The 24,906-nt window shown below is 43.1% G+C and overlaps 1 protein-coding gene across 2 annotated transcripts in view; it reads left to right on the top strand.

Moving 5' to 3' along the window:
- fgf14 (fibroblast growth factor 14) overlaps positions 1 to 24,906 on the top strand; it is a 172,591-nt gene that overhangs the window by 97,210 nt on the left and 50,475 nt on the right. The window contains exons 1-3 of one of the 2 annotated variants that reach the window (XM_049593630.1): positions 9,743 to 11,026; positions 19,935 to 20,045; positions 22,855 to 22,958. In XM_049593630.1, coding sequence (XP_049449587.1) covers positions 10,834 to 11,026; positions 19,935 to 20,045; positions 22,855 to 22,958 — 408 coding nt within the window. In that variant the 5' untranslated portion in view covers positions 9,743 to 10,833. Of the gene's footprint in view, positions 1 to 9,742; positions 11,027 to 19,934; positions 20,046 to 22,854; positions 22,959 to 24,906 lie in introns of those variants that run through there. The other variant, XM_049593629.1, reaches the window with a different exon arrangement.

Here is a 24,906-nt window from a genome sequence, read left to right as displayed (position 1 = left end):
CCCATATCACATCCCTGAATTCACAAATGGAGCTCGGCCTGACCCGACATCACCCTCATTACCATTCTATTAAGCCTCCCAGCGCCGAAATACACCCCTGGTCCTTCACCTGCATCAGAAACGTATTAATATTAATGTGCTAACCTATACTCTTCATGCATTTCCAAGTGGGCACACGCATTATTTTTGCTTACCTACACACCCTCGTGCACCGACACATTCGCCCGCCGTGAAATAAACAATAAAGCCTCGCGCACACCTACTGTATACACACTCGGTGTCAGCCTCCAGCACCGGAAGCAGGACTTGCCAGAGGGGTTTGGACTAATTGATATTCTCCCAAACTGCCCAGGGCTTCTCCAAGGAACCTCGCTCCGCAGTGCTGCTGACAAGGCACATTCCATCACTGCTGCAGACTTAAAATAGGATCAAAGGATGTAGCAGTGTATGTGTGTGTGTGTGTGTGTGAGAGACAGATAGAAAGAAAGACAGAGGATGTGTGTGACCAGCATATTGACTCCTTGGTGAATTGTGACAGTGTTGTTTTCCTCTCTTTATATTTGTCTCTTTGCTCACATTAATGTCCTTAAATACCCTTAATTTGCTTCATCCCAAATTATGCACCATATAACTGGGTTGTTTGTGATTTGGGCTATTATTCGGTAGTTAACCAATCACTGCTGGTGAGGGGCCCAAAGGCTGGGTTTAATCACTGGCACTTGTACCCAATTGTGCTTCCCTCTTCTTGATGTAATCAGGTTTTCTTTAGACGTGCAAAAGTCTTGAGTTGATGGCGAAAAAGCCCCTCAGCCACAAATAAATATATATATTTTTCACCAAGTGACCTTTCTCTCCAAAGTAATACTTGCCATGACGACTTAATTAGGTTGCTCCATTGGCTGTATCACCATGGAAACTTGCAATTCAATCAAGAGACCCACAACTTCACATCAAGTCCTTCCCACAATCCTCCAGCTCTGATTTGTTCACATGCAGGGGTGCAGGGCATGCATGGTGGTTGATTTTGTTTTAGTGTGTGTACTGCGGCAACACAAGTGTTAACTAAGTTTTTTCTAAATCTAGGACCAAGCTATTTGCGAGTGGAGCTCACAGTTTGAAGCCACTGTGTTTCATTAATGTCTCTGTCGGAGGGCTCCACACCTCAGGCCCACTCTAATATCCTCCCTGGAGGGCGGGGGGCAACACTCCATCACGCTCACAACAGAGAGACATATTGTAATGATGCTATACATATTCTCCGGTGGCACATTTAGTACACCTGGCGGCGATTATGTGACGTACATTTAAATGATTATATGACACTCCGCGTGAGATGATGAACCAGCGATTTGAAGGTCTGTGAGCAACAGACTTAATGTATCGGCTCCGCTGCTCGTTTGGAACTAAGTCTCTCCGGGGTTGTTTTCCAGCCTTTCCACATACAGCATATTATTCATGGACGGTGCAGCAGGAGAGGTCTTGTTGGCAATAAAGCAACGTTTAAGGATCGCTTCTCGGCTGATCACTTCAGCAAGCTCATTCACTCGTTCATTCACCGGCATGGTATCAGACTGCTGCAGGAAATAGCCAAAGAAAACCTCACAAATGAGGGGCAATAGTCCAACCCAGTCACCAGGAGACATTGGCTTTGTATGTTTGTGCAAATGAAGGATACATTGCATTTGTACGTTATGATATAACGGATACATTGAAGCTTTAGGTTTCAACAACCCTTTGGTTAACAAGTGGTTAAGCTTAGGCACAGAAACACATAGTTATGGTTGGGAAAGGGTCATGTTTTGGCTAAAATGCCTGGTTTTGGAGGCACAGTGTCAGCTGGAGAAAAACAACCACTTCCCTCTAAAGTATACCCAGTGGAAAAAACAGCAACAGGTCACCAAAACAAAGCTGGTTTGATTTGTTGGTCTCAAACTGTGGCATGCAGCAGCCTGCAGCTATGCCGGTGTCTCGACTAGGTGTGATGCCATCCATCATCCCCTCCACCTCTGCATAACAAAGTCAGCTCATATAGTATGTCACTTTAGAAATGTGGATATGCTACGTATGAACAGGGTGTCTGCAGGTCCTTAAACAGTCTTAAAATGTCTTAAATTCAAATTCGATGGGTCTTAGATATTTACGGTCACATTACCGTGAAAATTTCTCCAGCCTGACGGACCCAATGACTGTTTATAACCATTAAACAGACTGAAGAAAAATACTTTTTGTCCCGCAGTATTCCTCAGAATATTGCAAGATTAAGTAGCATTTATGACAGCTATGAGATTTTGTTTTATTTTTACACTGAACACATTAAACTCATCCAATTGTTTTCATTTTCCCTTTCTGTTCATTTTGAACTGACATCAGTGTGTTTACTTGGACAGTGTGGAACTTGGTACCATTGCAGATTTGGTCTTAAATTTCATGTAAGGTAGTATTAAAAAGGTCTTAAAAAGTCTTAGATTTGACTTGGTCGTATCTCTAGACACCCTGATAAAATGAACAAGTATAAGGTATTCGTAGTTTACATAAATGTACAAAGCTAACATTTACTTCTGCTGACTGGGCTGAGTAGACACAAAGAAGACCCTGCACCTGGGAATTGAACTCTACGCGTTAATGTCTCGTCGCCTGTATCTTAAATCATTCAGTTATTCACTACATAAGGCATTCTACATACCACGTATAATTACATCGCGTATAAATGGATCGCCATTAGCCGCTGTATCAGAAAACTGAAAAAAGAACAATTTGGCCATTGATTTTCTCTCATTTTTATTTTAAATTATTGGATACTTTGAATAATAATAATGGATTCATTTTGTTATCCCACGTTCACGATCAAAATCCAAAGGTGATGGAGGGTCTTCCAGTGCTTCAGACAGTTTCCCCTTTGAGTAGCTTTTAAGGTTGTTAAAACCACCTTATTCTTATTCTACACTGCCCCACAGTGTTTTCTATATTCTGCCAGCTCTTAACTGAAGTGATATGCTGTTTACTCTGAGAAAAATAGATAAACTCAAGACTCAAGTGTGGTGCATACGTAATGTTAGACACATTTCCCAAACTTCAGCCTGATATAGCTGGTATCTTTGAAAGCTATTGGAGCGAGATTCTCATTGAGAATTTTTAAGAACATTCTGTGGCTTTGAACGAGGTCTGGCTGCACAGTGTGCTTCTGTAATGACAAACTTGTTGATGAGACTTTTTTACCTGCTTTTGAGTCTCCACAGTAATTAATGACTGCACAGGCTGTTCTCTTTACCTTCTCATCTGTTTACCTGATTGTTTCTTTGTTGTTTTGTTGCCTTTGGTTTTAAAAAATCCCTTTTCCCCTTACATTTAAAGCCGCTACAAGGAACTTTTAACTGGATATGCAAAAGTCTCTCGTTTCTGCTGATGTCTGTGCGTGACCTACAACAGCAAATGAGACCATCGGTGTGAAGATAAGCTATTTCTATATAGTGTATATCCATACCTTTAGGACACTGTGTCGGGTCCACCCCAGGATTTATGGCACTCAGACGGCACACGTCATCTTACCTAGCTGCTTATATTTAGTGACTCTTATAAATAGTCGCTATTCCTCCTCCTCGACCCGACGTCCGTGGGGAGTTAAATTAGCAGCAATCATCGGGTAAAAGTTCTGTGAAAGCACTGGACTCACCAACAATCAGCCACGTCTCAGTCACACAGAGAAAATCCAATCCTCGGGAAGTCAGGAAATCCTTCAGGATAAACGTTTTGTTCGCTAGCGATCTAGCATTTACCAGCCCAATCCTGGCAGGAGCCGGCGGGTCCACGGCGTTAGCTGTCCGGGGAGCCACACACAGAGGCCGCAGGTTGCGCAGATTCACCCCGCGCCAGCGGGGATGAGGAGAGCAGGGGCCGCGGGGCTGGAACACCTCATCCGGGCCGACGACAGGTACCAGCCAGGCGTCGACAGGGTCCAGCGAGTGCCGAGAAATAAAGAGGTGAGGCATCGCTCCATACTCAGTCCAAGAAGCCGTGGAAGTGCTCACCAAACAGGCTTTCGTCCTTACCAGCCGACCGCTGTGTTTACCCCGGCGGCAGTGGCGCTTACGCTGGAGAGGCGGAGCTGGGGCGCGGCAGAGGTGAGCTGGGATCCCCGATAGGAGCGGGGGCAAAGTTTTCCCGTCTTGTTGTTTCATTCATCCCCAAAACAAACACATGCGCGAGCCGGGTATGCGTCTTTATGTCAATACGCGCTAGAGCTCATGGGAAATGTAGGCCTCATTCCGGCAAAACACTACCGCTTTTGTCCACAGGGTCGCCAAAATCAACTCAAAATGAAAGTTCCTTGTAGGGGCTTTAATATAACGGAACCTCTATTAATCCTTTTTGTATTTGGTGTGTTGTAGCATCATTTCCACTATTGTTGTGAAGTCCTCTCCTTTATCTTTCTTACATCTATTCCCTGACTTGTTTTGTATGTTTTTATTGTGTTGCCAAAAAAGAGGCTATTCTCATTCCTTTGAAAAGTAATGCACTACAACTTGTATATAATCCATGTAATCGGGAAGGTTGCGGTTGCGATTATGTGACCAATGTGCTAACAGGAGTGAAAAAGGAAGTAGTAAAAAGTGAAAGTTCACGTAACAAGGCAGGATGGGGTGGTGAATGGGTCAAATAAAGTGAACTTTGAGTTATTTCAAGATACAGTGTCACCATGTTTCTCTTCCTAAACTTACTTAACTTTGCATTGAGTATGTATCTTTATGTTAAGTACATTACATGATTACGCCCAATCATGTTTCTTTTCCTAACCTTAACTTAGATAACTTTATTCTCCTAAACCTAACCTATGCAACTTTATGTTAAGCACTTAACTTGATGAAGGCCAGCCATGTTTTGTTCCCTTAGCCTAAACTACGTAACTTTACGTGTAGTCCGCACCTTTATGTTAAGTACGTTATATGATGACACCTTGTTTCTTTTCCTAAACCTAACCTATGCAACTTTACATTAAGTACGAAACTTTTATGTTAAGTACATAAGATGATGACGTTTCTTTTCCTAAACCTAACCTATGCAACTTTACATTAAGTACGAAACTTTTATGTTAAGTACATAAGATGATGACGTTTCTTTTCCTAAACCTAACCTACGCAACTTTACATCAAGTACGTAATGTGATGACATGTTTCTTTTCCTAAACCTAACCTACGAAACTTTACATCAAGTGCGTAATGTGATGACATGTTTCTTTTCCTAAACCTAACCTACGCAACTTTACGTTAAGTATGAAACTTTTATGTTAAGTACATAAGATGATGACGTTTCTTTTCCTAAGCCTAACCTAAGTAACTTTACGTTAAGTGCAAAACTTTTATGTTAAGTACATAAGATGATGACGTTTCTTTTCCTAAACCTAACCTATGCAACTTTACATTAAGTACGAAACTTTTATGTTAAGTACATAAGATGATGACGTTTCTTTTCCTAAACCTAACCTACGCAACTTTACATCAAGTACGTAATGTGATGACATGTTTCTTTTCCTAAACCTAACCTAAGTAACTTTACGTTAAGTACGAAACTTTTATGTTAAGCACATAAAATGATGACGTTTCTTTTCCTAAGCCTAACCTAAGTAACTTTACGTTAAGTGCAAAACTTTTATGTTAAGTACATAAGATGATGACGTTTCTTTTCCATAACCAAACCTATGCAACTTTACGATAAATATGAAACACATCGTTAAGTTCATAAGATGATGACATGTTTCTTTTCCATAACCAAACCTATGTAACTTTTCGTTAATTACGCAATGTGATGACACCTTGTCTCTTTTTCTAAACCTAACCTACGTGACTTTACTTTAAAGTACGAAACTTAATGTTAAGTACATAATGTGATGACAACATGTTTCTTTTCCTAAATTTAACCGACATAACTTTACATTAAGTACATAACGTGAGATGACACCTTGTTTGTTTTCCTAAACCTAACGTACATAACTTTATGTAAAGTATGAAACTTAACATTAAATACGTAACGTGATGACACCATGTTTCATTTACTAAACCTAACCAACGTAACTTCATGAAGGTTAGGTTGCCATTGATAATGACGATACCGTTCTTGGGGTGCTAATTTGTTAGACATCACTCAAACCGTTGTATGTGTATTTTCATAAGATATCATTAATCATTATGCGTATACGTTCAACTACCCTATGGCTTTAATTTTGTCCGTAACTCTTAATTACGTTTTGATTTATAGATTTTTCTCTTTAAACCATGTTTTGTCAAATCCTGTTGTTTTTAAAAGTTTTTCTGTGAATGTATTTTACTTTACATGGCTGTAATGATTCTCAGCAGACACTTGGGTAACACTATCAAAAGTGCAGACCACTTTGAACACATCTGTTGTTTGTCCATCACCACAAAATGTACAGATATTCTTCACCCTAGAGCATGATTTATAACGACCCTGAACTTTCTGGCCGTCGTCCTCCCCCAGGATCTCACTCTTAATTTGTGACCATTTAACAAAAGCTTTCCATTTTCATTCCCCATTACAAGCCCTTGATGTACACTCGTCTATCTTAGCCCCTCTGATTAGCTCAAACTATTAGCCTCATGAAAACAAATGAGACACACACACATGCACTGCAGCATGCTCACAGTCCATCAGCAGGCTCTCTAAGCTTTTATTGCTTCAGTAGATGGACTCATGATATTCCATGATTAAACAGCTAAATCGCGGGGAGGAAGAAGAAAACAAGAAGGAAAAAATGACATAAATCCTCGCCACGCAAAATCATTAGTCATCTCAAATTAAATTAACTGTCTGTCTTTGATAATACAACGCCATTTGATTCAAGCTAAGCTGCTTTTATTTCACTGGGCTCAGAGAAGTGCTGAGTCCCGCTCGCTGTTTGTTTCCTATCAGGGTGGGTGATAAAAGAACGTGGCCCTGAGGCAAAGTAATAGCAATAATCAAATGGGTTGTTTACCCCGGTTCCATTGGGTGACATTTGCTTTGCCTCTGCAGCAGGACATCTAACTAACAGTAATGCGATTTCCTCTGAGGAGATTGGATTAAAATGTTCTGACCTGATGAGGATGTGGCTTCACAAGTCTGCATCAGATTGCTGCATCTTCTGGTCTCCATGTTTTCCATACAGGCCAGGTGTGCATGGCGTTATGATCTGTGGTATTCTGTGTCAAGAATGTATCACCAACAGAGGATTACAAACTTACATGCAGCTATTGCACATGTGTCTTCTTTGCAGCAGGCTAATTTCTAGCAAATTAAACCCTAAGGCAACATTTAGTCCTCTTTCATTTGTGGCTATCTCACAGTAAATGTCCAAATGTGTTAATCTAACTGACTCAGCTTAAAGAATGAAGTGTTTTAGTGGACAAATTCATGTTGGCAGACTGTCAGTTAACCCTAACCATGTTAGCTCCAAGGTGGGGCAGTATAAATGGGGCATTAGAAGTCACAGGCAAAGGTCTCGGCTTATCGAGGGGCTTTGGAATGGGACCACCATGGACGCTCATACGTTCACATGTAGGAGGAAAAAAAATGTAGGTATGTGCGCCCTCATTTTGCTTCATTCGCACTGTTCTGGTATGCGTTTTGACACCTTGCATTATATTCTGATTGATATGAAAGCTGGTTTAAAGTGACTAAACTGCTCCTCCAGTGTGTTCTGTGTTCTGTGCTGAGGCTTTTGCATGTGCATGTCTGTGCTGTGGTTTGTGTAGAAAGCTTGTCTGACTGTCCATGCATTCAGCCTCATGCTGTGTGAATGGAAATGGTGAAAGCCACAGTGCAAAGCCTCGCATCTCTTCTCCTCCTCTCCTCTAAATCCAGCCCAATATGTTTGTTTTTCGCTCTTTGCTGGAGTGTCACATTTGTAGAATTTATGGGGATGCATGAAGTCCTCCAGCACACTAATGCCTCTGTTGGAAACAAAGAATATGAGAGAGCATACTCTCACACTGGGCCTCTTTTGCCATCTTTCTCATATCCTTATTTGCCAAATTCCTATTCCAAACTGTGATTTTTCTTGTTTAAATCACCTATAGTTTGTGTGTGTATCAATATCCAGTACAGGCAATCCACTATTTCTACTATTTCTAAAGGCAATGTACAAACACAGTCTAATATTTGCAAAAACCTGCAGGATAATTCCCAACAATCCCTCATTTTTAATGTGAGATTTCACATCCAAGCAATGCAAGTACCCCACCGTCTCTATAGAAGACCTTTTCCACTTCAAGAGGCAGCGCTGTGATAGTGCTGTTCTGCAGGTTGCTGTGGGTGAGGGACCATTGTTGGGCTGACAGTGTCCGCTGCTGGTTGGAGCGTTAACTGCAGACAGTGCCTCCTGCAGCATCGCGGAGCAGGAGGCGCGCTGTGCAGACAGGGGACATAAAGTCGTGTGTGCATCCACAGGCAGACCTGTGAGTCAGTGAAGTGGGGTGAGGTGAAGGGGAGAAAAGGCACCTAAGCACCCGTGCACATGCCTGTGCGTGATTTTTAAAATAGCAGGATCATAAATGCCTCTAATGTGAATTTAATAAGCATCTATATGATCTGTATTTTAATTCTAGGCGGTATATATTCAGTTGCCAGGCAGTTCACAGCTTCTCTGCTTTTCCTCTCCTTACACGTTTTTTTTCTGTGATGGAAATGAATGAAAAGAGTGATCCCTCTATAGCAGCGCCAGCTCCACCCATCCTATATCCTTACGTCCATACTGCTGGGTATCAACAGGTGCGTCAGGCGTGCGCAGAACAAAGCGCACACCAGTCGCGATGCAATCCAAACCGCTCCAGTCCCCCATGAGCTCCAAATGTTTAATTACAGCCACAAACGGCAGATGGCTCTCTTGAGTTTTAATTTCTGTGCCTGTGATTGAGCCTTAAGATGATATTAACCCCCCGTACACACACTACACACACCACACACACACACACACACACACACACACACACACAACAAGAATCAAATATGTTGTCTCTTTTTTATTGTGCGGAACCGACATGTGTAATTCATCATGTAAATGGAGGAATAATGTGGAAGTGGAGCATTAAGCGGGTGTCCAGTTGCTTGTGGTTCACATCCTGCTGGTGGTCGCTGAAGTGAGGATGATGATGTCCGACTGGAGGAAGCGTTTCCCTCTTCCAGGAGTGTGTATGGTGCTGACATGAGCGGCGCTGTCCGCGGTGCTGAAACAACAGCAAATGGAGCGCAGCCTGGAGGGATGAAACCATATGAATGTGCCTCTTTAACACATGTGCAACTACTAGTGTTTTCCCTGTGAAGTTGTGAAGCCATTTTCTTAATTTATTTTCACTTCACAAACCATGTAGATTTGACTTTATAAGGGAGATGGGAGCCCATTCTGTGCCACTCTGCCTGTTGTCTCATGTATTATAATTTCTGTGGGGGATTCCAGGTATTAAGCAGCATAAAAATGCCCAACAGCAGCTGGTTTATTTTAAAATAAATGCACTATAGAGCTCAAACTGAAGCCAAATCTCTCCATCTAACGTCAGCATCAGGACCCGGCTGCTCATTCCCCTCCAAGCAGGGGCTTGGTGGTCGAGAGGGAGCAAGTGGGGGAGGGCATCCTCTCCACTCAGGCGTGTACTAACGAGTGGTTACGACTTGTTGATGGGAAGGATTTGTTGATCTGGGTGTGTATATAGACCGAAACGCTTCCTATGGTGTGTTTTCCTCTCTCTGAGCGTGGGAAAGTAAATTGTGCTGTATATCTGTGCCTTTACGCACCGATCGCCATACATGCATATCCCACGCCTGTGGGCTCTGTAGGGAAAATCCACTGGGTCTAAGTGTCTGCTGGTGATCAGCCCGGGGGGGTTAAGTTTATATATTTGTATGCAGCTTGTCACACAATGCAGACGTCATCTCCACTGGATTTAGATCAGCTTTGGTGATGTTTTTTTTCCTCCTCTCCGGCTCCTATCGCGCCCAGCCTCCTGTGTTGTGAGTGTGGAATACAGTGAAGGGGAATATGTTATCCGGCAGGTAGTTGGAATACAAGTTCATGTAGCCTGCTGCATCAATTTATAACTCTACTACGGTTGCGTATTTCTTCCCGTCTCCCCCAAACGGGCGACTGTTGATCAGTCACCGCAGGGTCGCCGTCGCGGATTGCTCCTCGCAAACTTGGAGTTGGCTTCGCCCGGTGCTGCTGTGCCTTTCACTCGAGCGGTGATCTTCGTAGGAGGCGCCTGTATTTTTTGCTTGATTGCTGGCGGCGCACATGCACAGGCGTCCCCCCCTCCAAAACAGCGGCTTGTGGTAGAGCAACCTCGTCTGGAGGAAGGAGGAGGAAAAACGGAGGGTGAGCGGAGGAAAGAGTGGGTGAGTGAGGACGCTGCAGCCGGTGTTGGACATTTAAGGAGGCGATGCTACTGAACATGTCACAGACAATGAGCAAAAACACCACTGTGCAGGTATGAATAAACCTCTGAAATCTCGGTCCGCGTGAGTTTGGCATAGCTCTCCATCAAGACTATGGTTATTGATGCATGTATGGAATTACGCATGAACTGATCTCATTTTTTTTTTCACCATCATGTCCAAGAATTTTTCCCGTGATGATGACAGCTGTTTTAACAGCGCAATTACCATGTAGTATTTGGACAAAACAGAAAACCAGCTCCTGAAAAAGACACACATTTGACATTTGACATCGCGGAACGGACCACTTAGCCGCCACCATGGGACTGTGACCCGGGCTGCGAGCTCTGAGAGGCGGCTGTTTGTGTAGTCTGTGCTCCGTGTGCAGACTGGACCTGAGCAGTTGTGACATTTTGAGCCATGGCTGCTGCTATCGCGAGTGGGCTGATCAGGCAGAAGAGACAGGCACGGGAGCAGCATTTGGACCGGCCCTCGACCAACCGACGGAGGAAGAGCCCCAACAAGAACAAGGGGCTCTGCAATGGGAACCTGGTCGACATCTTCTCTAAAGTGCGCATCTTCGGCCTCAGGAAGCGGAGACTACGGAGACAAGGTCTGGGAACTTTAGTGTGCAAAGGTGGCTGCTTTGTCAGTGTAAACATGTCCATACATGCAACCACTGGTTGATAGCTCTAATTAGGCCTCCAACAATCATAATTACATTGGCTCCAGTGTGGTTTAAGTGCAGGAGGTGATGTGAAATGATACTAATCTATACCCTCGCCAAATTGCACAACCGTGCGTAAAAGTTAAACTGAGTGTGAGAGAGTGTTCTGTGTCATATATTGGGCCAGTTGCTTGAAAACAACAAACCTGCCTCTGATTTCCATGCAATCCCAGGTAGCTGACAGGCTCCTGACGAGTTGTACCAAATGGTTTGGACAGCTTTACCGAGCTGTCACCTCGGCGATTCTGAAAAGGGGCCTGATCGTTATGAAGCACACACACACATACACACACACACGATTCGCCAGAACTGCTTGCTACATAAGCACAGAAATGAAACTCATTTATATGCAAGCAAAAAGGTCAATATCTCCCGCGGAATGGAGGTTACGCCTTTCAAACATAATCTTTTTCTCGCATAATTTTTTTTGTACGAATTGGTGGGCCAATGGCCTCTCACTGCTCCAGCTCATATCCGTTCCACTTATGAAAATGTCATGAACATTTTTTTTTTCTTTTTGCTGTAATGTGGCAACCTGGGATTGAAAAAAGAGCACTGACAACAATTATTTCACTGCTGGAATCAGTGCCAACTGCGAGGGTAATTTTTCTTCCCAAAAATGAATTAAGATAATTCATTTAGGGAAGAAATGACTTCAATTGTTTCCACTTGTTAGGGGATGATGGAAGGTGGCTGTAGGTTCCTGTTGGAATCATCAGGTATCAAACCTGTTGCATCAACTTCAACTGATAAACACCATTTTGTGCCTGATTTAGCTGCACACTCATATTTCAAACAGCTTTTTTGTCTCTAACAAAGCATCTACTGTAGAAGCAGTTTTGGGTCTTTCATCTTGTTTACAAAGAGCCATTTTGATAGCTGAGCCTCTCTTGCCCTCTTCCTGTGTTCATGTTGAACAATCCTGTGAGTGATAGCGTCCCCATCACCAGCCCTTAGATTACATGGATTACAATGGCTTTGATATAACAGGATCTATACAGCAGCACATCTGGACACAGGTCAGGCTGCATCAGAATCCCAGCTGGGTGTCCTCCAGAATGCTGTTTCTACTTCTCCCCACTGTGTGTATGTGTTTGGACATGGTTGCCCCAATGTTTGTGTGTCTAATTGCCTGTCCTCCTCTTGTCACATTGGAATTGGCTTGTGGCGCATCTATGTTTTTCATTTGAACACCACTAGTGTCCAGCAGCCCACACAGCTGAGCCGTGGACAGACGATGCTGTCATTTGGTCTGGGATTTAACGTCTGGCCCGGGCAGTAGGAAAAAAACCCACACAAGGCTCTTTTCTTTTGTCGGTGTGGTGTATATTTGAGCATTTTATGGATGTAAACAATTGGGATGTGGCCCAGATGTGTGTGTGTGAGTCAGACAGACATGTGGATGCTAAGTTAATCTGCACCAGCGACCCTGAAATGACTTGACAGCACCACACCTGCAAACGGCCATTTTATAGAGCAACTTAGGGGCCTCCCCGAGCCTCGGAGTGGTGACGGTAATACACAGTAACAGTGCCGGCACAAGTGTTGGTGAACTGTGTCTGCAAGACGTGAAACACTCGTGCTGAAAGTGAAAATGAAAGGGGGGGAAGCCGCTTTTAAAAAATGGGTGTTTTGTCCTCATTTTTGAAGCTCTAATCAGAACACAGGGCAAACTGTTTTCTCTTGCTTTAATTTTATGTTATTTGTGATTAGAGGCCTAATGGGAATATACTCCATTAATTTCACCCTCTCGTGAGAATTAGGAAAATCTTTACCGAGTGATATCAGGCTTTGTTGTCAAAGGGAGGGGGGGGACTGCTTTGAAAATACTGCACATACGGCTGTTTCTCTCCTCGCCACACCTCTCTCACACACTTTCCTTCCTCTCTTTTATTCACTGAATTATCACAAGAGCACACAGCTTAGGAAGACTAATGGCCTGTTTGGTGTGCTTAATTTAATATTGGCGCCCGGAAGGAGTTTTTGTGTGTGTGCGAGTGAAAGTCGAATGCACCAGCGATCACATGTGTTGTGGTAACGCAGGCAGACATACACAGTTGTCTTTATTTCCCAGGTGAGAGAGACTTCCCTTTGACAGCTGATCCTGCACAGAGCAGAGCAGCCGTCTAACCATCAAGCATGTTATTATATATTGAAGTCACATTCAGATTCCCACTGAGATCTGCCAGGGTGAGGAGCTGGAGGTGTCTGAGAGTGTACTCTAACACCAGTATTCCCTTTGGCTTTGAGTATTGATCCTGTGAGACACTAGATTAGCTATTGTTACGGGGCCGTATTGATTGGCACTGACATAAATTGTATTTTTTGAGCCAGAGCTTTTCAGTCGAATTCGAAGCAAAGGTATCAAAAGTCAATAGTTATTACCCTCATCTTTTAAATGCTGTGACGACAGGTTCTGCATAGAAACAGAGTGCATGTAGACCTATGTAAGCAGCAGAAAATTAAAAAAAAAAAATGAAGTGTCTGCTTCATCAGAATGCACAGATGTGGTTTCCTGTCCTCGTCCAACACTTGGGGGAATCTGCCGGGGAAACGCCGTCATATCAGCTTTAATTCTAAGTCATCCATGCATTTTGATAGCAGATGCAGAGCCAGTGATCACAGATATTTTGAGGGATTAGATGTGAGTTGTAAATCCTATTACACCCAAACCCAGTAAAGTGAGCTGTGGGCACATCCAGCTGGGGCTCGCCCGTAATCTCGCCACTCTGGCTCTAATTATCTCACTAGATTAGATCCATAGATCATTAGATCATGTTACATAGATCAGACCATTAGATTACATGATCTCCAACGCTTCTTTTCCCCCTGTAACGCGGCTGTTTATTCCAGAGCATGTTGACGGTGCACAGCAGTGCGTCAACAGTCGTCTCTCAGAGCCGTCTGCATCAGATGAGTTATTGTCGGGATGTCGGAGATGTTGTTGATAGAAGAGGAATGGGAAAAGGCGTGGTAGCCTCCCTCTGCTTGATCTACTTTTGCATGACAACAGAAGCAACATGGAGGGGTTTTTCCTTCGCCGGGCTGGAAAAGCCCTTCTCCTATTCCAGAAACATCCAAAGTGGGTCAGGCAGGGCAGGGCTGACAGCAGTCTACAACTGCTGCTGCAGCTGTGCCCACATGCATGTGTGTGTGTCCTTATACTGTGTGCTGTTTGCTTTACACAGAGCTGAACATGTGTCTTTGCGCACGCACACACACACAGAGACAGACTGAGGAATGACACAACAGAAAATAAGACAGGAAGGGGAGCTGCAGGGAGGCCACGTTTGAAAAGAAAGGAAAAAAAAATCACAACCTTTCTGTGACAGTCCAATTTATATGCAGAGAGGACTTCTGCTGCAGAACGACCCGATTTGAGATCTAACAGTTTTGATGCTTGTTGTTTTCCAAGGAAACCCCCTGCTGCTGCCAAACCACCACTCTGTTTCCCTAGAAACAAAGAAATGGCATCTACAGTGTTTCTGTTGTAAAAACTAATACCAGTGCAACCGGGAAAGTCCGACTGCAGCAGATCCTGGATGTTGTTTAGGTCTGTTACAGAGGGAGATAGAAACGGAGACAAAAAGACAATGAGTAACAGAAGAAAGAGGCGAATGAGTCAAGGACCTTTTCGACTTTGGGGATCCCACAGAGACATTTCCAAAGCAGTCCTTTTTAAGAGCGCGCACAAAGCCTGTCTGACCGAACTGAAAACGCTGTATCATTCTAAAAAACACTCCTTCATATCTTTACATACATTTCTATTCTTACATTCCCTTTGTCACAGTTCTCGTTCTCTCAGTCTCGATTTGATAAACTGCCTCACTTTGCTCAATATTTCATAAACAATGCACAATAAATGAGAGCATCTCTGCGGGCCGTTCAATGAATCTCAGCTCACAAGACTATGAATTACCTCGAATCCATCGGAAACATTTTATCTAACATCCATCAGTAAGTTTGACCTTCAACATGAATTGCATCAATGATTTGCCAGCTTTGTAATAATTGCAGAACCCACTATGTCACCCTAATGTATGCACTGGCATACACCAATGTCTGATGTGAAACTGTCAGTCATAAATAATGCGCTGGGTGCTCGAGGACGTGATGCAATCCAGGACGTATTCACTCAGACACCCCTCTGAATACCATTATGTCACCAGCTATATATATATGACTTAAACTTCTCCAGTTTGGTCTACATTGTTCTATCTAGTTGTTTTCCCTTTTGATAAATTAGCCGAAATATAACAGATTCCAGCTCTCTCCTGCTGCAGCTCTGAAATACTGTCGAAACCGGAGGGGAAATCCGTGTGTGTGTGTGTTAGATATACTGGCTGGCTCGCCCCAGGGAACACAGCCAACATCACATGATTTATAGCATGATGGCAGAGCCAAGTTCACCTACACACACGCATACACAAACACGGGGAGTATTCACACAGCCAGCAACCAGTTATGCAGTTTTAATTATTACGGATTGCCCCCCACGGATCAGTCTTCAGAATCAATCACACCGCCACACATTGTTTAAATGCTGCTGATCAAAGTCATTAATCGATCGCAGGTTAGCCAACTTTGTGTGTCCGCGGCAGAGTGTTCGCTCAGGGGAATTGTGCAGTCATTAAAAATCCATGTGAAATAGTTTGTGTGACGCTTGTGTGTTTGTGTGTGTGACCGTGTTTCCCTGCCTTGCCCTATATTATACGCTGGTTTTCAGGTTATAGGCTCCATATGGTGTGTGTGACTGCAAGAGCATTATTAATCAATGAATTCAGTCCTGTCCATTGTTGCGATCTCCCACGGAAGAGAAAGAAATAGTTAAAAGGAAGAGGTTGCCAGTGAAACAATAAAAGCAGAGGTGCATTTGAATTCTTGTTTTTTCCCACTCTGATAGGTTGTCAGTGGCTTGCACCATCTCTTTGATGCAGATTAAGTGTCTGATATATGAAGTACAGACATCCTGAAACATTTAGTAGATGAATCAGTTTGTCTACTGACAGAAAATTAAAAGTATTGTTGCACAGTTTGAGCACATGCAGAGAGATCCCAATGTGCACCTACATCTACACTAGGTCAACTGATGTATCCCTTTTGGTTTTCTATTTTTGTGTCATTACAAACTCACAATTAACCACTAAATTGTAACATGTCTGTCAATCAGCAGTTGTTAAAGGTATTAATCAGAAAAATATTTGTCGGTCCCAGCTTCTCTAATGTGAGATTACTCATGTTTCTTTGTTTTAGAGTTATAAATTGATTATCTTTGGGTTCTGGACTTTTGGTTGAATAAAACAAGACATTTCAGTGTGTAGTGTTGAACTCAGGAAACTCAGGAAACTGATGGTCGTACTCTTTGTTATTTTCAGACATTTTATAGACTTAACTATGGAAGCCCCTCTCTGCCATAAAAGAAAAACAGTATAAATGAATGAATTAAATGAATCAGTCATGATTAAAAAAAAAAGGCGATTTTTATAGTAAGTCAGAGGTATGAGATAGGAAGTTAAATGGGCTTCTTTTCAAAATTATTAAAATTTCAGTAACAGACGAAAAATACGGGCAGTACGGTGGCCTTGTTGCCTCACCGCAAGAGGGTTCCTGATTCGAACCCAGGGTGAGGACCCCTTCTGTACAGAGTTTGCATGTTCTCCCTGTGTCAGCGTGGGTTTCCTCCAGGTACTCCAGCTTCCTCCCACAGTCCAAAGACATGCAGGTTAACTGGTGACTCTAAATTGTCCGTAGGTGTGAATGTGAGTGTGAATGGTTGTCTGTCTCTATGTGTCAGCCCTGTGATAGTCTGGCGACCTGTCCAGGGTGAACCCTGCCTCTCACCTACCCTGGAAATCCAGAGTTCTTGCAAGAGCACAATTTGAATTTGCTGAGCGAGTCACTCTGGCAATCAGTAATGATGCTCATTACCTATGCCCATGAAACCAAGCTGCACCAATCACATCGGTGTATCTGATATAGGTGGGCCAGAGGCGAAGCTAAACAGATGACGACAGCGCTGCGATGACGAAGTCCGGAATCAGTCAGTAAACATTGCAAGATGGCTATGGATGAACACCAGTTGTTTGAAACAGCTTTGGCCGCTACAATGAACGAGTTAGACTTGGCTTTTTCTCTAAAAGAGGAACAGAAGATGGCGCTCGAGTCTTTCCTTTGCAAGAAGGACGTTTTTGCTGTTTTACTGACCGGATACAGCAAGAGTCTAATCTACCAGTTAGCTCCACTGGTAGCTAAGTGTATACGTCACCCTGTGTATTGTTCTGATTGGTCGTAGTGTTATTCAATTGCGTGCAGTGATATTTACAAATGCATGCTTGGTGCTGCCCATCGAGTTGGGCCATTTTCATTACTCATGGCCAGACCCTAAATCTTTCTATATTTGGGTCTGGATTTCCAGGCTACCTCTCACCCAATGTCAGCTGGGATAGGCTCCAGCACCCCACGACCCGCTTGAATGAACAAACAAAAAATACAGCTTGCTTACCATACATGATAATGTGAGTTTTAAGTCACACACTATAAGATTTTGCAACTAGATTCCTTTTGAGATTATTTCCCAACGTGCACTTGGTGGAAAATATTACACCAAACTCCCTTTAAAAAATATGACATTTAAAGAATTCCTTACATGTCTGCAAAAACACATAACTCTAGAAACATAAGACAAAAGGTGTCATATGTCGACAGTGCTCTTGGTAATTCGGCATCAATATTATCTATGAAAATAAACTGTATGTGTGCACAAACTTAACATTTTTTATTTTGTTCACCTCAACTCACTTCCAGCCTCTGTTGGTTAGCTGCGCTCTTTTAGTGAGAGGAGACAGTAGGAATAAGAGGGGAACGGTTACAAAACTTAAGACCTCTCAAAATAAATACCAGTTGGCAAATCAAATGTACGCCAAATTAGGCATAAACTCTTGTTCACTCTACAAGTACCCGTTTCTCCTCCTTTGCCTCGGTATAAGAGACCCAAGACTCGTTAACACTCTTATGCCCCCCTGGAGTCCCCTTCATGTTTACCATCTACCCGGTTTTCTGCTTCCTGTTTGGTGCTGAAGAGAGCGCACCTATTGGTTATTGACAATGTTCACATCACTGAACTTCAGTACTTGCGTGAGCCAAGGCTAAAAACTCTCCATATTATTAAACAACAGAAATGGCAAGACAAGAAAAAGACTTATATAAAACAGCTCAGGCTGAGTTTTGTGACCACCTGATGCTAAACAATCGAGATCTGGGAGTGCTCATGATTTTAGTCCAACGTTAGAAATTTGTTCACTTGAAAAGTCGTTAGCTGTAAAGCCGTCAATGATTGTAATGAACATTTTTGTAGCTGTAGCCCTGACATAAAATTGACAGTGGGTAACAGAGTCTGGACGATACAGAAATACCATCTGTCTCCTGTTCATAATGGAGAGAATCCCTCTTTCTGTTACTCAAGTTCATCAGATAGCACCCAGCAGACAGAGAAAAGATGACGGCCCCGCTGTGACATCTTTCTCTCGCCGAAGATTTGACTGCACTGAGTATTATTGTAAACCAGAGAGATACTGTCACCGTCCTGTCAACCTGCTCAATGCGCAGCCGAGGCACTCTGACAGTCACATTCTGCTTTAGTCACCTTTTCATTGTTCTGGTGAGGCAACAAAGCGGCGCCGTTGAATGCCGTTGTAGCGCTATAGCTGGGATACACCGGCAGAGAGGCATTTTCTCTCCTTCTCAGGCAGCAGGGAAAGGTCTCAGAGCTCCCTAATGCCATCATCCGGCAGAGGCATTTCAGAAGAGACTGCCTTGAGCTGTACACCGACAGGAAAAAAAAAAGCCTTTCTCTGCCCTCAGCAAGACCTCTTGAGTTCTCTTCTGTGGCTATGCTCCCTCTCTATATATCTCTCATTTTCTCTCTTTGTCTCTCTCTCTCACACCCACGCACACACACACACACACTCACACACTCACACACATACAGTTGCTTGCAAGGAGCACGGTTTAGGCTCAGGTGAAGTTGATTGTTCACTTCCCCAGGGCTTTCTTAGAATGAAATCTGGTGTGATGGCTGTCTCTACAATAAGACTAATGTTGATGCTATATGACCCCAGTGGTTGTCCATGTACACACCCAACACACACAAACTCACACACACCAGATGAAGAAATATTGTTGCACGGCTTGAGCACAAGCAATACTTTCCCAGAGACATCCCAAATGTGCAGCCACATGCTGGTTTATTAAAATATATCCTTTTAAGTTTCCCATTCCCTTACTTTTTACATTTTCACTTTTGCCAGCTGAATTGCAGCATGACTGGTTCAGCTTGCAGTGGCGCTGGGCAATTTAACCGCAACAGTGATTTATTTACAGTAGATATGTGGCTAATTCCCCGGTTGGGTCAGCTGGAAGGGACGTTCTCACATCCTACACACTAAGGACCCAGAGAGGGTGCTGTTGGGTTCATTATGGGAGTCAGGCGACCACAGATTAATTCTGCTGCCTATAATTGGATGGCCTATCTCTGAGCAGGGCAGGGCTTATGTGCCCAGAAAGTTGGCTGTGGGATTTGCCTGTGAACGTACACAGGAGTGCTGTGAAATAGTTCTGCCTGGTGTTTCACGGTAGTTAAAACCCTCTGAAAACAACGTAATAAAATATATTCGCTATATGAAAGCATATTTCTTGAATTGGTTTGGTATAGTAGTGTTTGTAACAAGCTTTGCATTATTTTGCTGATTGCTAATGTTTCCCCCTCCTGTCCTGTCTCCCTCTTTCTCTCCTGCAGATCCCCAGCTCAAGGGTATAGTGACCAGGTTATATTGCAGGCAGGGATACTACTTGCAAATGAACCCCGATGGCTCTCTTGATGGGACCAAGGATGACAGCAGTAATTCCTGTGAGTACCTTGACAGTGTCTGTCAGCCTTCTAGAGCAAACATCTGATAGTTGTCAAGACGTATCTAGTTACGTGTTCTTAAAGGTCCAGTGTGTAGAAATTAGGGGTATCTATTAGTAGAAATGGTCTATAATATTCAGCACTATGTTTTTTATCAGGTTATAATCACTTGAAATCAAGAATCGTGTTTTCATCACCTTAGAATGAGCTGTTTATATCTACATATGGAGCAGGTCCTCTGCCACAAAGTCTGCCATGTTATTCTGCAGAATTCCAGAATGGACAAACCAATCACTGACTCTAGATAGGGCCACTCTAGATTGGCCACCATAGATCTCTTATACGCTTTGCACACAGAGTTTCAAGTCTGCAACCTCACTGCTAGATGCCACCAAATCCTACACACTGGACCTTTTAAAGGTGCTGTATACGACATTCAGAACATTAATATAGCAGCAAACACTATTTGCAATGTAAAGATATAGTGGAGGCTTCCTAAGCAGAGATGAAGTCATGCTACCTCTGTGTAGGTTGTAATAAGAGCCGGTCTGGCCATGCATGCATGTTCCCACTGGCTAGCTAATAGCCACCGCTCTGCGCTGTGCTCATATGGCGGTTACTGCTTAAAACCTCGTCCCGACCCACAGTCGTAGATAGGGCTGCAACGATTAGTCGACTAATCGATGACTAATCGACGATTAAAATAATCAGTGACTATTTTAGTAGTCGACTAAACGGTTTGAGTCAGTTTTCATAGAAAAGTACTAGAAATTTACCCCAAAAATACTCTTACTGCAGCTTCTTGCATTCAAATATTGGCAGCTTTACGCACTCTCCCATGACAGTGAACTAAATCCCTTTGGCGTGAGTATGAAACCAGATGACATAATTTTGGGGTTTGGGAGAGACAGACTGACATTTTTCAACATTTTAACACATTTTTAGATAAAATGATTAGTCGAACAAATAATCGACAGATTAGTCGACAATGAAAGTAATCATAAGTTGCAGTCCTAGTCGTAGAAAAGCATGGTGCGGAAAGGTAACCGTCTAGCATGGATGTATGAAGAGAACTAGACACAGCACTGGAGATGGGACCCCGTTCATTCCTATAAAAGTTGCTCAGTGGTGCATGAAGCCAAAACATACTGCTGCCACATCTAAAATTACCCAGATGATCAGCACTGCTTCTGCATCATTAGACCCATAGAGCAAGAATGCTAGAGACTTCTGCCGGCCAAGCCAGCTTCTTTTGGTATAATGCTCCATGATCTGAAATTGTGCGACTCTTCAGACTTTCAAAATGCCATCAAACTGAATGGATTCAATTCTGACAGTACAATGAGTCATTTTGCAGGGGTTGTGGTGCTCAAAAAAATGTATCCACTGATATGCAGGCATCTTTTTTCCAATGTAAGTCTATGGGGAAAAGTCTTTTTTGGCCCAAAAGCATCACATAACAGACTCTGAAGTTCTAATTCCACTGTTTGGCCACTATGAAAATTGGCTTCAAAGCCTGGTGCACATCCTGGGGGCCTGCACTCTGATTCCCATCCAGGTTAACACTGTTACCTCTGTCAGCACTGTTGTTGTTGCCATAGGCTGCTAGTCGACAGCTCAGCCACCTCCATATTGAGAGCCGTGTGCAGGCAATCACAGTTACACTCTCAATCATAGATATGCTCTGAATGTCCCATACAGCTCCTGTATAACTTCCTTGAACACAAAGGTTTTATTTCTGGAAAGAGCCTTCCTCACTTCCTGAGCTAGATTTATCTCTCAGGTGCAGAAAATGAACCGGCAATCTACCTGTCACGTTTCTCTAACCTTCAAGCTAATGCCTCCCCTCATTTTTCAGCCTTTGGAGCAAAACTGTCTCCTTAAATGGCAGCTATAATATCACACAGACTTACCCTCCTCTCTGAGAGGGAAAGTGGACCAGGAAACAGTAGGCTTAACAGGGAGAAAAGGGTATTATTAGCTTGTTCTGGCACTGCTCCTCTGGCGCTCCAGGCTAGGTGGTTAATTTGATTCCAGTGCTTGGTGCTAACGCTAGCCTGACACTCCACATTGTGTCACTTAACTCCTGTCAGCATGAGGAGATGTGGCACATGTCACATCTGATAGGCTGAGGGGACTTATTGAAACAGCAGGCAATACATATAGTGTGCACAAGAGATGGGTCATATCATTAAAACCACAAGATCAAATCAAGTTGGCACCGACTGCTCCACATTAAATCTGACATTTTCAGAATTGGCCAAAAGCCACCGAAAACCCAGTGGTCATGCAGTACTTCTCTCAGCTTCTGTCTCAAAACCTGCCAATACCAATTACTCACAGGTTCAGCAGAGGCCATAATGCACCTTTAAGTCTCCCATATACACGCACATAATGTCAGAGTCCTGTTTTTTTCTCACCAGTACAAACAATAGCCATTACCCACCAGGCCCGAGGAGTCTGCTACAACAACAAAAGGCCTATTAGATCTGCCACACACCAGTGGTGGCCCCAATTACAGCTACTTCTCAGGTAGCTCTGGGTGGCCACGGCTATGCTAGGCTAGTCACGTTTGCCAGCCATGCTGCAATTCATCTTCAGAGATTACCTCAATGCAACAGCTAGCAATTGTATTATCTATGCTTTGTGAAGCAGTAATGACAGGCAGCTCGCATTTGGATGATGAATTGCGCGATAATGTTTCAGTGTATTTAGAGTTTGCCTAATGGTTAGAGCCGTCTATGGTGATGATGTTTGGTGATGTTTTTATGTATGTGTGTGTTTGCCTGTTCACATGTGTGTCTTTCAGCTTTGTTCAACCTTATTCCTGTGGGCCTCAGAGTTGTCGCCATTCAGTCCGTGAAGACAGGGTTATACATCGCCATGAACGGGGAGGGCCATCTGTACACATCAGTAAGCAGGCTCTTCAGTTCTATTGTCAAATAAATGAGCATGTCTTGATAATGTACTTTATTATGTTGGTACATAAGGGCACACAAAGGACTGCATCACACACATTCACAATGCATTATGTCCCAATTTAAGGTGTGTTTGTATCTGTATTATGTGTGTTGTATATATAAAATATAATAGAGATTCAAATATAGATATAGATATGGATTCAACAACACGACAAGGAGGACACTTTTTTCCAACAAGGGGCCCTGAACAGTCCTCAGATATTTACCACATTTGCAACAGGATAATTGCATTTCACTGAAGGTTAGGGATCCTATTAAGCAGAAATTCATGCATACAGATTTCTATTCATCAGGTTAAATGCCCCAAGAGTTTTCATCCCAGATGAAAAAAGAAACCATTTACATCAGGTGACATAATTCAGGACGAACTCATATTTTGCTTTCTCACAGGGGATCTGCGTTTGTGCTATTAGAGAGTAGTATTATGTCTGTTAGTGTATAAGAATGAAATAGATGTATGCTATGCAGAGGTATACTGTGACAAATATGTTTAGCATCATATAAACAAAGTCTCAAAAACCCCAGGCTTCTGAATACAAAAGTTTGTATTTCGTAGCATAGTCATTCCAGCGACATGCTAACGTCAGAGAAACATGTAATCTTGGTTGCCTGTGTAGTCAATTTCTCCCCAAGCTGGATCATATTCCTTCTGGAACATGTCCTGCTGTGTTTAAAGGCTTTTATTGGTGACTTTTCATGGTAAAAGGTGCTGCTATACTTTGTTACAGTTGTTTCCAGGCTGCAGGTACACAGCTACATGTAGCTACATGCTAACATCTGGAAAATATAATCATGGTTGGCAATGTTGTTTATTTCTTCATGATTTCTGGTCATATTCCTGCTGGAACATGCCCCGTTATCATGCCACTATAAAAGTGCCACTATTCTCTGTTTCAGTTATTCATCAGTACGCTGCTAACGGGCATGATGCTACATGCTAAAATCAGGGAAACATTTAATCCTGGTTGCTGATTTTGTAAATTTCTCCCCGATTTTGGACCAGATTCCCGCTGGAAAATGTGAGATTGTGTTTAGAAGCTTTTACAGGTTATTTCTAAATGGAGAAAATGTTGCTATACTCTGTCAAAGTCATTCCCCAGCTGCTAGTACTAGTACTAGCTAATGTACATTTAGCTGTATGCTAACAGCAGGGAAACATGTTATCGTGGTTGCCCTTCTTGTTAATTTCTCCCCAGTTTCGGATCATATTCCTGCTGGAACATATCCTGCTGTGTTAACACGCTTTTATTAGTGCGTTTTCACAGAAAATATGCTGCTATACTCAGTTACAGTCGTTCCCAGGCTGCAAGTACACTCCTACATGTAGCTACATGCTACCATCAGGGAAACATAAACATGGTTGCCGATGTTAATTTCTCCCTATTTTAGATCATAATCCTGCTGGAACATATCTGGTTATGTTAAGAGATTTTTACTAATGACTTTTCATGGTAAAAAGTGCTGCTTTTATGCGTAAAGGTGCTCACAGACTCATGCGTACTATAAGTGGAGCGGACTCCGCGAGGAATGTCCACAGTCATCCGGGCTTCCATAGTCGAGCGCACTTCCACGTTGTAGTTTCCTGTAAAAATGTCCGTGAAAAATCCCCGCGATGTGAAAAATACACGCCGAGCAGTCTTTTGTGTGACACTGGTGTGCGGAGCGGAGCACAGGGCTTGCAGACCTCCGCTTTTAGTCCGGACAGACCTCCGTGGAGTCCGCTCTGCGTACATTCCGCCCGAGTATGTTTGGACCTTAAGAGTCGTTTCTAGGCTGCAAGTACACTGCTATATGTAGCTACATGCTAACGTCAGGGAAATGTAATCTTGTAGTTAATTTCCCTGCAGTTTGGATCATATTCCTGCTGGAAAATGTCCGGC

The sequence above is a fragment of the Epinephelus fuscoguttatus genome, linkage group LG13 (assembly GCF_011397635.1).
Source record: "Epinephelus fuscoguttatus linkage group LG13, E.fuscoguttatus.final_Chr_v1".
Classification (NCBI taxonomy): domain Eukaryota; kingdom Metazoa; phylum Chordata; class Actinopteri; order Perciformes; family Serranidae; genus Epinephelus; species Epinephelus fuscoguttatus.
The sequence above is the reverse complement of the archived record's forward strand: the minus strand, read 5'-3'. Positions and strand labels throughout refer to the sequence as shown.